The sequence below is a fragment of the Phyllobates terribilis genome, unplaced genomic scaffold (assembly GCF_046119375.1).
Source record: "Phyllobates terribilis strain yellow unplaced genomic scaffold, ASM4611937v1 Scaffold_1__5_contigs__length_1240528914, whole genome shotgun sequence".
Classification (NCBI taxonomy): domain Eukaryota; kingdom Metazoa; phylum Chordata; class Amphibia; order Anura; family Dendrobatidae; genus Phyllobates; species Phyllobates terribilis.
Window position 1 is genome coordinate 602,984,895 of NW_027362761.1, and position 13,299 is coordinate 602,998,193.

Sequence of the window (13,299 nt, forward strand, 5' to 3'; positions counted from 1 at the left end):
CCATCACATGCTGTGACCACCCGTTTATCCAGAGACTCTCGCCTGCTCACCTGGGAGCTCACGTCTACCATCAGCCGCCACAGGTCGTACCAACCCTTTACCCAGAGACTGCCCCGGTCACTTGCCGTGACCTCCTGCCCGTTCATCCAGAGACTGCCCCGGTCACTTGCCGTGACCTCCTGCCCGTTCATCCAGAGACTGCCCCGGTCACTTGCCGTGACCTCCTGCCCGTTCATCCTGAGACTGTCCCGGTCACCTGCTGTGACTGCCTGCCCGTCTTCCCTGGTCGCCACCCGCTCCCTTACAAGGACCGCCCCCTTGTATAGTAGCTCAGAGGTTCCGCCTCCCAGACCCGTTACACTCCATATGTCCACTAATGATAGTTCTGATAGTATTTCTCCAAACTTAGTTATGGGGCAGTTTTTGTAGCAGTATCTGATTTATGTCTATCCCAATATGGATGAACAACATTATTGAAATCTCCCATACAAAGGACTGGAACTCCCGGTCTCTTATTCATTAGTGAAGCAATATTTTTCACACTAATGTTGTTATATGGAGGAGGAACATAGACGGCCACAAGTAGAATTTCTTTTGTAAATATTTTTACAGTGGATCCCCCGAAATCTGCCTTCTCCATCTATCTTGGAATCAATTAATTCAAAAGGGATCGTCCTATGTACTAGGATGCTGACCCCCTAGAGTATGTGGAGAAGGCAGAGTGGAAGCTGTGACCGATCCATGAGTATTTCATGCCCACAACACTGTTTTTCCCAAAGTGCGTTTGCTGCAGACACCACTGCAGGCAGGTGATCACGGATATGCTCCATGACCGCCGCTCTCTTTAAGGAGTCCCCCAGATCTCTGACCCGGGCAGCCTTAAGGATGGCACCACTGCAGGCAGGTGATCCCGGATATGCTCCATGACCACCGCTCTCTTTAAGGAGTCCCCCAGACCTCTGACCCGGGCAGCCTTAAGGATGACATCACTGCAGGCAGATGATCCCGGATATGCTCCATGACCACCGCTCTCTTTAAGGAGTCCCCCAGACCTCTGACCCGGGCAGCCTTAAGGATGGCACCACTGCAGGCAGGTGATCCCAGATATACTCCATGACCGCCGCTCTCTTTAAGGATTCCCCCAGACCTCTGACCCGGGCAGCCTTAAGGATGGCAACACTGCAGGCAGGTGATCCCGGATATGCTCCATGACCGCCGCTCTCTTTAAGGAGTCCCCCAGACCTCTGACCCGGGCAGCCTTAAGGATGGCACCACTGCAAACAGGTGATCCCGGATATGCTCCATAACCGCCACTCTCTTTAAGGAGTCCCCCAGACCTCTGACCCGGGCAGCCTTAAGGATGGCACCACTGCAGGCAGATGATCCCGGATATGCTCCATGACCGCCACTCTCTTTAAGGAGTCCCCCAGACCTCTGACCCGGGCAGCCTTAAGGATGGCACCACTGCAGGCAGGTGATCCCAGATATACTCCATGACTGCCACTCTCTTTAAGGAGTCCCCCAGACCTCTGACCCGGGCAGCCTTAAGGATGGCACCACTGCAGGCAGGTGATCCTGGATATGCTCCATGACCGCCGCTCTCTTTAAGGAGTCCCCCAGACCTCTGACCCGGGCAGCCTTAAGGATGGCACCACTGCAGGCAGGTGATCCTGGATATGCTCCATGACCGCCGCTCTCTTTAAGGAGTCCCCCAGACCTCTGACCCGTGCAGCCTTAAGGATGGCACCACTGCAGGCAGGTGATCCTGGATATGCTCCATGACCGCCGCTCTCTTTAAGGAGTCCCCCAGACCTCTGACCCGTGCAGCCTTAAGGATGGCACCACTGCAGGCAGGTGATCCTGGATATGCTCCATGACCGCCGCTCTCTTTAAGGAGTCCCCCAGACCTCTGACCCGTGCAGCCTTAAGGATGGCACCACTGCAGGCAGGTGATCCCGGATATACTCCATGACTGCCGCTCTCTTTAAGGAGTCCCCCAGACCTCTGACATTCCATGAAAGGAATTTTACTTTATCAGCCATTATATATAGCTATAAGGGATTGAAGAATACAGGTGACTTGTAAGGTATCTCGCCTTTCTCTTCCCTTTTATAACCCTCTTTACAGTATTTCCACTTAGTCGGCTTGACCGCTAGTATTTGCAGAAGCAGACAACAAGTTATAGAAACAAAATCCCCCAAAGACATTTAAACAAATAAACATTAATCCATCCGTTCAATCTGGATGAAGAAAGCCACCAGTCCATCCTGTAGCCGTATACAAGGCAAGCGAATGAAGAAAGGCACCAGTCCATCCTGTAGCCGTATACAAGGCAAGCGAATGAAGAAAGGCACCAGTCCATCCTGTAGCCATATACAAGGCAAGCGAATGAAGAAAGCCACCAGTCCATCCTGTAGCCGTATACAAGGCAAGCAAACAATCAACCTAAAACGAAAAGGGTTAAACACTTCCTGGGGGCCTGCAATATTCAGATATAGCTCAGGATAGTTGTGTCCACTGGGCGGTGGGCTAGGCAGTAAAGGATATGACCCCAACAGTCAATCGGGAAACTCTGATCGTATATATCTTTAATTATCCAGGTTCAAAGTTACTGATTTTGATGGATCCTCTGCTCATTCAGATCAATCCAGCGGAGTGCGTCTTTCAGATGTTCAATAAAGAAAGTCTCTCCCAGAGCCGCCACTCTAAGTTTCGCAGGGTAAATCATGGAGTATGAGGTTTGTGTAGCATCGGCGTCTCTGCCCCCTGCCAGGCAGAGACGCCGTCCCTCTCACCTCCTAGCGTGGAGTCCTTCGGCGCACACTCCTCTTCCTGCCGCTGCCGGCGCGCGCAGCTTCCAGGGCATGCGCGCTCCCTCTCTCTTAAAGGGGCCGCGCGCGCCGTCCTAAGGAGTCCCCGGCCAATAGCCGAGGGTCCTCCCATATATAAGGCACCTCCTCCAAAATGGAGGTGCCCGAGCAAAAGTTGATGCACAGCATACTTACCTCTGCTTCAGCCCTCAGGTCTAGTTGCCAGCCTGACTACTGTTCCAGTCCGCCAGCCTGACTACTCTCCAGCCCGACAGTCTGCCTTCCGTTCTACCCGCCAGTCTGTCTATGGGCAAGTCCGCCTGCTTACCAGGAAGCACCTGCCAGTTACCTGCCTGCTACCTGCCGTGCCTGCTAGCCCGCTCACCTGGGAGCACTCGCCTGTTACCTGCCTGTTACCTGAAAGCCTACCTGGAGGCTCCTGCTGTCACTTGCTGTGACCACCCGCCTGCTAACCTAGAGACTTCAGCCTGCTTGGCCGTCACTTGCCGTAGCCTACCTGGAGGCTCCTGCTGTCACTTGCCGTGACCACCTGTCTGTTACCTAGAGACTTCAACCTGCTCTGCCGTCATGTGCCGTGACCACCTGTCAACTATCCAGAGACTCCTGCCTGCCTGTTGTGTCCATCCGCTATTCCGGTCAGTACCAGTCTATTGACCCATGTGAGCGACCTGCTCTCTTACAAGGTCGTCCACAGAGTAGCACCTGGTCCCTCTGCTCGGTCCCTCCCTGGTCACGGAGTCGTTAGCCGCCGTACGACCAGGGTCGGTCTGAGTTGATACTTAGTCACGCCCCTCTGGGTCCCTCCTTGCATCGCGGCACAGAGGTTCCACCACCTGGATCCGTAACAGTTTGCTCGGGCCATGGAACCCGGTGGCCCCCAGGCTCCTTCGCTTGCTGGCCTGTACCAGGAGGTTTCTCGTCAGAGATCCCAACAGGAAACCATCCTGACCTACCTGCGGTCTGTCAACACTCGCCTGGACACGCTGTCCGTACCACCTGTGTCCGCCCCTAGTCGAGCAACACCCGCTCCGGCAGCGCCGCTGCCCACCAATACCACGGCATCCAACCCAGGCCCCCGGCTTTCTGCACCTCCTCGTTTTGGAGGCAACCCCGCTCTAGCTCGGGGTTTCCTAAACCAGTGCACCCTGCACTTTGAACTCTTGGCACATCAGTTCATCTCCGACCGGGCTAAGGTGGCATTCATCATGTCCCATCTCACTGGGGAAGCACTGACATGGCTAAATCCCCTGTGGGAGAGAGGGGACCCCCTGGTGTCCGACCTATCGTCTTTCCTCGCGGCTTTCCGGAGAGTCTTCGATGAGCCAGGACGAAAATCCTCTTCAGCATCCTCTCTGCTACGTCTCCGCCAAGGGAGTCTCACCGTGGGCCAATATGCCATACGGTTCCGTACCCTCGCTACCGAGCTTGCCGGGGATAACGAGGCTCTGGTGTCCGTCTTCTGGGAGGGTCTTTCTGGTCGGATTAAGGATGAGCTAGCCGGTCGGGACATTCCTACCACCCTGGATGACCTGGTGTCACTAGCTACCCGGATTGACATCCGGTTTCAAGAACGCACCAAAGAGACCACTCAGGAGAGAAAGTTCCCACGCCTCGCTCCTACTTTCCAGAGACCTGCCTCTCAACTAGTCACTCCCCGGACGCACTAGCCCGAACCCATGCAGATCGACCAGACCAAGATGGTCAAATCTTGCCAAGAGTCACGTCGAGCCGAGGGGAGCTGTTTCTATTGTGGCAGTAAAGAGCACCTGATCCGTTCCAGCCTGGAGAGGCCGGGAAACTTCAGTGTCTAGGACCGCTCGGAGAGGTCGTCCTAGGCAAAAGTAAGCCCTCTCCATCCCTGACTTTGTCTGTCTATCTCCTGGTGAGAGAACCGTCTCCTTGAAATTGCTCATCTGGATTCTGGAGCTGCTGGAAACCTCATTTCCCAGTCCCTGGTAGAGAGATACCGTATTCCCACCAAACCTCTGGCTGAACCATTGTCCGTCGCCTCCGTGGATGGAGGACTCCTTCCGGTGACCATCCTGCTCGTCACTTAGCCCCTAACCCTGCAGGTGGGAATGCTGCACTCGGAGAAAATCTCCTTCCATGTGCTGTCCAGACTCTCCCACTCCCTATGGCTAGGTCTACCCTGGCTCCAGACACATGAACCCGTGCTGAACTGGCAATCTGGTGAAGTACTCCGGTGGGGGCAGGACTGCCATAGGACCTGCCTGATTCCGGTTCGCCCGACTCGTCCACCACCTACCCCAGCTAATTCACCCGGTCTACCGGCTCCTTAGTGGTCCTACGCGGATGTCTTCGGTAAAAAGGAAGCAGAGACACTGCCACCTCATAGGCCATATGATTGCCCGATCGACCTGGTACCTGGCGCCACTCCACCCCGTGGGCGTATTTACCCGTTGTCTGCGGCTGAAATCCGAGCCATGTCTGAGTACATTGAGGAGAATCTGGCTAGGGGATTCATCCGGAAATCTACCTCCCCGGCTGGAGCCGGATTCTTCTTTGTCAAGAAGAAGGATGGTTCGCTACGCCCCTGTATTGATTATAGAGGACTCAATCAGATCACGGTAAAAAACAAATATCCCCTGCCGCTCATCTCCGAGTTGTTTGATTGCCTTAAGGGCGCCAGGATCTTTTCCAAGCTGGATCTTCGTGGAGCGTATAACCTGGTCCGAATCCGTCAAGGAGATGAGTGGAAGACGGCATTCAATACCCGGGACGGTCACTATGAGTACCGTGTGATGCCCTTCGGTCTCTGCAATGCTCCCGCTGTCTTCCAAGAATTGGTCAACGACATCTTCCGTGACCTTCTTTACTCCTGTGTGGTGGTATACCTGGACGATATCTTGGTCTTCTCTCCGGATCTTCCCACACACCGGAGGGATGTTCGTCAGGTCCTGCTTAGGCTCAGGCAGAACCACCTCTATGCAAAATACGAGAAGTGCCTCTTCGAGCAGACCTCTCTTCCATTCCTGGGCTATGTTATCTCCCAGACAGGCCTACGAATGGATCCTGAGAAGCTTTCTGCTGTCCTAAAGTGGCCACGTCCGGAGGGGTTGAAGGCGATTCAGCGATTCCTGGGCTTCGCCAACTACTATCGTCTCTTCATCCCGCACTTCTCTTCTCAGACTGCTCCCATATCTGCGCTCACCCGCAAGGGAGCATATCCCAAGGAATGGTCGCCCGAAGCTGAGGAGGCCTTCTTTTCCTTAAAGCAAGCCTTCTCCTCTGCCCCAGTGCTGCACCGTCCGAATAGCAACAAACAGTTCTACCTGGAGGTTGATGCTTCCTCCTCCGGAGCCGGAGCGGTGCTCACCCAAAAGTCTTCATCCGGGAGAATGGTAACCTGCGGCTTCTTCTCCAAACTCTTCTCCTCTTCTGAGCGCAACTACTCTATAGGAGACCGAGAACTGTTAGCTGTTAAATTGGCGCTTGAGGAGTGGCGTTACCTGCTTGAAGGGGCTCTATACCGGGTGATCATCTATACGGATCACAAAAACCTGGCATATCTCCAGAATGCCCAAAGACTCAACCCGCGCCAGGCCCGGTGGTCTTTGTTCTTCGCCCGCTTCGACTTCCTCCTACACTTCCCCCCGGCGGACAAGAATGTCAAAGCCGATGCCTTGTCCCGATCCTTCCTGTCCTCCGATCAAGAGGAGGAGCCTATGCACATCATCGACCCCTCCAAAGTGATGAATGTGGCCCCCTTGGATCTGACTCGTCTTCCACCCGGTAAGACGTTTGTAGCAGTACCGGATCGTGAGAAGGTTCTTCGCTGGGGTCATTCATCTAAAGTAGCCGGCCATGCTGGCCAAAAGAAGACCTTCCTGCTCATCGCCCGGCATTACTGGTGGCCCACCCTGCGCAAGGATGTGGTAGACTTCGCCTCGGCCTGTTCGTCCTGTGCCCGCAACAAAGTTCCCAGACATCTACCAGCCGGTCATCTCCTGCCTCTTCCCGTACCTGATGCTCCGTGGCAACACATTGCTATGGACTTTATTACAGATCTCCCTGTCTCTGCCGGTTGTACAGTCATTTGGGTGGTTGCCGACCGCTTTTCTAAAATGGCCCACTTCATCCCTCTGCCTGGTCTCCCGTCTGCATCAGTGCTAGCTAAGGACTTCTTCCTCCACATCTTAAGTCTCCTTGGCCTACCCCTCCACATCGTGTCGGATCGAGGGGTTCAGTTCACCTCACGTTTCTGGCAAGCTACGTGTAAGCTGCTGGATGTCACCCTGGATTTCTCCTCCGCAGTCCAATGGTCAAGTGGAGCGGATCAACCAGATCCTTACCAGCTACCTCCAGCACTTTGTTAACGCTCACCATACTGATTGGGTGGATCTCCTGCCATGGGCCGAATTCTCCTACAACAACCATGAGAGCGAATCATCTTCCAAGTCCCCGTTCTTTATAGTCTATGGTCAACATCCCCGGATTCCGTTTCCCGTCTCCATTTCTGTGGACAACCCTGCTGCGGAGTCTCTGGTCAGCAAATTTTCCACCATTTGGGAGAATACTAGGTCCGCACGTCTTCAGTCCTCCGAGCGGATGAAGAGACATGCTGACAAGAGACGTCTGGATAAGCCTCAATTCCGTCCCGGTGACAAGGTTTGGCTCTCCTCCAAACATGTTCGGCTCAAAATACCCTCCTAGAAGTTGGGTCCTCAGTTCATCGGTCCATTTGAAGTCCTTAAACAAATCAATCCAGTGGCCTACAAGTTAAAACTCCCAGCCACCTTACGGATTCCCAACTCCTTCCATGTATCTCTCCTCAAACCAGTTGTCTTTAATTCTTTTTCCAACAATCCAGGTTCTTCCCCTGCTCCGGTTTCTGCTGAGGACGTTTTTGAGGTAGAGAATATTCTGGCTACCAAAAGGGTAAGAGGAAAAACCTTTTTTCTGGTGGATTGGAAGGGGTTTGGCCCAGAGGAGAGAACTTGGGAACCCAGGGAGAACATCCATGCCCCACTTCTCCTTGAAAAATTTCTTTCTGGCCTAAAAAAGAGGGGACGTAAAGGGGGGAGGGGTACTGTAGCATCGGCGTCTCTGCCCCCTGCCAGGCAGAGACGCCGTCCCTCTCACCTCACCGCGCGGCGTCCTCCTGCACTCCTCTTCCTGCTGCTGCTGGCGTGCGCAGCTTCCCGGGCACTGTTGTGCTTAGGGCACGCGCTGCCTCTCTCTTAAAGGGGCCGCGCGTGCCGTCCTAAGGCGTCCCCGGCCAATAGCCAAGGGTCCTTCCATATATATAAGGCACCTCCTCCAAAATGGAGGTGCCCGAGCAAAAGTTGATGCACAGCATACTTACCTCTGCTTCAGCCCTCAGGTCTAGTTGCCAGCCTGACTACTGTTCCAGTCCGCCAGCCTGACTACTCTCCAGCCTGACAGTTTGCCTTCCGTTCTACCCGCCAGTCTGTCTATGGGCAAGTCTGCCTGCTTACCAGGAAGCACCTGCCAGTTACCTGCCTGCTACCTGCCGTGCCTGCTAGCCCGCTCACCTGGGAGCACTCGCCTGTTACCTGCCTGTTACCTGAAAGCCTACCTGGAGGCTCCTGCTGTCACTTGTCGTGACCACCTGTCTGTTACCTAGAGACTTCAACCTGCTCTGCCGTCATGTGCCGTGACCACCTGTCAACTATCCAGAGACTCCTGCCTGCCTGTTGTGTCCATCCGCTATACCGGTCAGTCCCAGTCTGCTGACCCATGGGAGCCACCTGCTCTCTTACAAGGTCGTCCCCAGAGTAGCACCTGGTCCCTCTGCTCGGTCCCTCCCTGGTCACGGAGTCATTAGCCGCCGTACGACCAGGGTCGGTCTGAGTTGATACTTAGTCACGCCCCTCTGGGTCCCTCCTTGCACCGCGGCACAGAGGTTCCACCACCCGGATCCGTAACAGTTTGCAGACTACGCAGCCTTCAGTTTACATCAAGAAACTGCGCCCTATGTTTTGAAACTTCAATGGAGTAATCCGGAAAAAAATAAATTCTTTGGCTGTTAATAGAGATGCCCCCTTTATCACGGGCGGCCTTAAGGGTGGCATCTCTGTCTTTGTAGTGCAGCAGCTTTATTAATACTGGACGTGGAGGGGACCCTGGTGACAGTGGCCGGGTTGGCACCCTATGCGCCCTTTCCACAGCAAAGAAGGCAGACAGGCAATCAGCCCCAAACAAAGAACATAAACATGTCTCAAAGTACTCATTCGGATTATTGCTCACAGTTTTTTCAGGGACACCCGTCACTCTTATATTATTTTGCCGGAGTCTGTTCTCCAAATCATCAGTTTTAGGTAATAGGGTCATGATCGGCTGTCCATGTCTGTGGCTGTCCTGTGATATCTGAGACTGTTTATCCTCCAGATCACTGGTTCTGCCCTCTGCTGCTGTAGTGCGGTCGTTAACCTTTTGTAGCCCTTGCCTCATAAAACAAAGCTCCTCTTTAATCTCTCCCATCTGACTGTTAAGTGAGGCTAAAGCAGCTTAATACTGTGTTACAGCCACAAACACATCCTTTATCGTGGGCTCATTAATGTTCTGATCTGTATTATGGTGGGAAGCAGTGATTTCTGGCTGAGGCTGCCGAGCACAGGAACTTGCAGAGACCTTATCAGCAGTGTTATTGAATTCCTCTGAGAGCACAGAGAAAGGATTAGACACCTCAATGATTTGTGTCTGTGCCTCATTGTCAGTGCAGGCTCCTGTGTCTGAAGCTCTAATAAATCCAGCCAGCCTCAGTGCTGTGCCTGCAGCCACTGACTTCCCTGTTCTGCTACCTGCTGCAGAGGAGCCTGCGCCATCTTGGATGCCTCCATTCCCTCCTGCTCCCCGTCGTCTCGCTGCTGCTCCTCTGGCCATGATCGCTCCTCCTATGCACACCGGTAAGTGCTAGGACGTGTATAGAAGGGGTAATACCGCTTTTTATTAAGTTAGGGGACCAATGGATCCTCCGGCAGTCTAGTTATCCCAGGGGCTCTCCTAGCACACTTCCACTCACATGTCCGGCCACGCCACGCCCCATGGGTGTAATTTTTACACATGGACTAATTAAACGCATGTTTTTAATTGGAGCTGGATACCACATCTTCTTTGGCTATTCATCACGTTTTGATCAGAACCTTCTCCCGTGCTCCAATCATGAACCACACAGGTGAGCTGGATTTACTTTATCTCTTATCAGTAATCATGTACACAGTATGTCTACGAGCATGATAGGAAACCTTAGAAGACTGCAATAGCACTGAAGACACATTAACCACTTAAGGACCGAGCCACTTTGTATGCTAATGACCCGGCCTCATTTTACAATTCTGACCGGCGTCACTTTATGTGGTAATAACTCTGGAGCTTCCGCACATCCCAATGATTCTGAGAATGTTTTTCGTGACACATTGCACTTCATGTTAGTGGTACATTTTGGTCGTTATTATTTGCATTTATTTATGAAAATATCAAAAATTTGCCAAAAAAAAAAATTGAGAATTTTGCAATTTTCCAACATTGAACTTTTATGCGCTTAAACCAGATATTTATTAACTATTTTTGGTGGTAAAACTAACATTTACTACATGTCTACTTTACATCAGAGTCATTTTTAAAACAAATATATTTTTTGTTACGAAATTAGAGGGTTAGAAATTTATCAGCAGTTTCTCACTTTTTCAAGAAAATTTACAAAACCTATTCTTTAGGGACCACATCATGTTTGACTTTGAGGGACCTGTGTGACAGAAAATACCCAAAAGTGACACGATTTGAGAAACTGCACCAATCAAAATTGCTCAAAACCACATTCAAGAAGTTTATTAACCCTTTAGGTGCTTTACAGGGATGAAAGCAATGTGGAAGAGAAAAATGAAAATGTAATTTTTTCCCACAAAAATTTTGCTTTAGCCCCAAATTTTGCATTTTTACAAGAATGAAAGGAGAAAATGCATCATACAATTTGATGTGCACTTTCTCCTGAGTACACCGATACCCCATATGTGGGGGAAAACCTACGGTTTGGGTGCATGGCAGGGCTCAGAAGGGAAGGAGCGCCATTTGACTTTTGGAGTGCAAAATCATCTAAATAGATAGCGGATGCCATGTCACGTTTGCAGAGCCCCTGATGTGCCTAAACAGTGGAAACCCCCCACAACTGACCCCATTTTGGAAACTACAACGCTCAAGGAATTTATCTAAAGGTATGGTGAACATTTTGAAACCACAGGTGCTTCACAGAATTTTAAGAAATTGGACTGTGAAAATTAAAAATTATGTTTTTTCTCCAAAAATGTTGTTTTAGCCACGAATTTTTCATTTTCACAAAGAAATCATCCGGTGGTGCAGTGATCATATTGACTCCATATGTGTTTCACAAAATGTTATACCATTGAACGGTGAAGAACAAAAATGACATATTTACCACTAAAATGTTGTTTTAGCCCCAGATTTTACATTTTCACAAGGGGAAATGGGCAAACATGACCACATAATTTGTTACACAATTTCTGCTGAACGGGGCAATACCCCATATGTGGCTGTACTGTACTGCTTAGCCACATGGCGAGACTCGGGAGGGAAGGAGCAATATTTGACTCCTGGAGAACAAATTTTCATAGAATAATTTGCAGACTCCATATACAGAGCCCCTAAGTGGCAGAAGAGCAGTATCCCCCCTCAAGTGACCCTATTTTGGAAATTATAACCCTTTAAGAATTTATCTAGTGTAGAGATAAATTTGACTCCATGAATGTTTTCCAGAAACAAGCAGCAATGAATGTTGCTGAGTTAAAAAGCAAATATGCCATTGTAGTGACTGGTACATTGTAGTGCCCGGTACTTTGTAGCGCCCAGTACTTTGTAGCGCCCAGTACATTATGCCCGGCTTGTGCTTATGGAGTCACGCACCCTGGAAATTAAGTGGGCTCTTCTATCTACAGTAATGACAAACATGTGGACGCTAACTGTGGTTTCAGCACACTGTGGGGCTCAGGAGGAGGGGGGTATTTGGATTTGGGAGCGCAAATTTTGCTGGATTTCTTTTAGTGGGAGCCACGTCACTTTTCCAGAGCCTTTGTTCTACCACTAATGTGAACACAACCTATACTTCTGTTTACAGATGATGAACCTGAGTAGGGACTTGTTTTTTGTGGGTTGAGTAGAAGCTTTTTTTGGTGGCATTTTGGATCACATTTATCCTGTGCTCTATCCTAAATCTATATTTACAAAATACGTGTTTCAGATGACACCCCCGAGGGATACATTCATATAATGAGACAGCAGAGTTGCTCTGGACTCTGTTTCAAAAGTGCACAAAGCTGTGGCGGACCGTGCTTTTATGCACGATTAAAAAGACGGACACCGACGAATCACAGGTCAGACGGCGTTCACAATGTCTCCATCTGCCTCATTATAGGGAATCTGTCTCGGAAGTTCTGTCTGAATCACAAGCTCAATCATTTATATGGCAGCACGGGACTTGTGTAAGAACAATATGGAAGTAAAGGATGGAAGTAATATTAAAGCCAGTAATTATTATACACTGGACAATATTACACACCTGTGGAAACATCTACCGGAATCTCCTCCTTCCCGTCACTCACACACGGCTGATCCCTCCTCGTCATCGCTTCTTCTTCTGTCTCGTCCTCCTCTTTATTCTTAGTTGGATCTTCCTCCTGATATATCAGATGTAACAATCAGCACAATACAAGAAACCACCAAAATCTGTGACATCTATGACCTCGATCAGAAATGTCCCCCATATACAGATCCGGTACAGGGCTCAGCACCGTCTACCTGATGACTCTCCGGGACATTGTGATTCTCCTCTGGACAGTCCTGGGGATACAGAGGACGGGGACATTGGTCTGGTGGATTTCTTTCCATGAGTCCATCTGTAAGAAACACAAAATGAAGGAATACAGTGACATGTAAAAGTTTGGGCACCCCTGGTCAAAATTCCTGTTATTGTGCACAGTGAAGCAAGCTGAAGATGAAATGATCTCTAAAAGACCTAAAGTTAAAGATGACATTTCCTTTGTATTTTAGGCAAATAATAAATAAATAATGAAAAAGTTTAGACACCCTGGATGGTTAGTACCTAGTAGCGCCCCCTTTTGCAAGTATCACAGCTTGTAAACCCTTTTTTGGCCAAATTCTTATGAGGGATTTCTTCCTTGGAGAATTTTTCCAGTTCTGTGAGATTCCTGGGTCATCTTGCCTCCTCTGCTATTTTGCAGTCTAGCCACAGATTTTCAAGATGTTCAGATCAGGGGACTGTGAGGGCCATTGTAAAACCTTCAGCTTGCGCCTTTTCAGGTCTTCTATTGTGGATTGTGACTTGTATTTAGTATCATTATCATTTGCCATCCTCTTTTCACCTTCAGCTTTTTTTACAGATGGTGTTATGATTGCATCAAGAATTTGTTGAAATTTCATTGAATCCATTCTTCCCTCTACCCGTGAAATGTTC

At 50.4% G+C, this 13,299-nt stretch overlaps 1 protein-coding gene across 1 annotated transcript in view; it reads right to left on the reverse strand.

Moving 5' to 3' along the window:
• The window catches only part of LOC141272256 (uncharacterized), a 43,900-nt gene that overhangs the window by 12,145 nt on the left and 18,456 nt on the right, over positions 1–13,299 (reverse strand). The window contains exons 7-8 of the mRNA XM_073682783.1: positions 12,624–12,721; positions 12,385–12,502 (exon numbers count right to left, since the gene is read on the reverse strand). Coding sequence (XP_073538884.1) covers positions 12,385–12,502; positions 12,624–12,721 — 216 coding nt within the window. The remainder of the gene's footprint in view (positions 1–12,384; positions 12,503–12,623; positions 12,722–13,299) is intronic.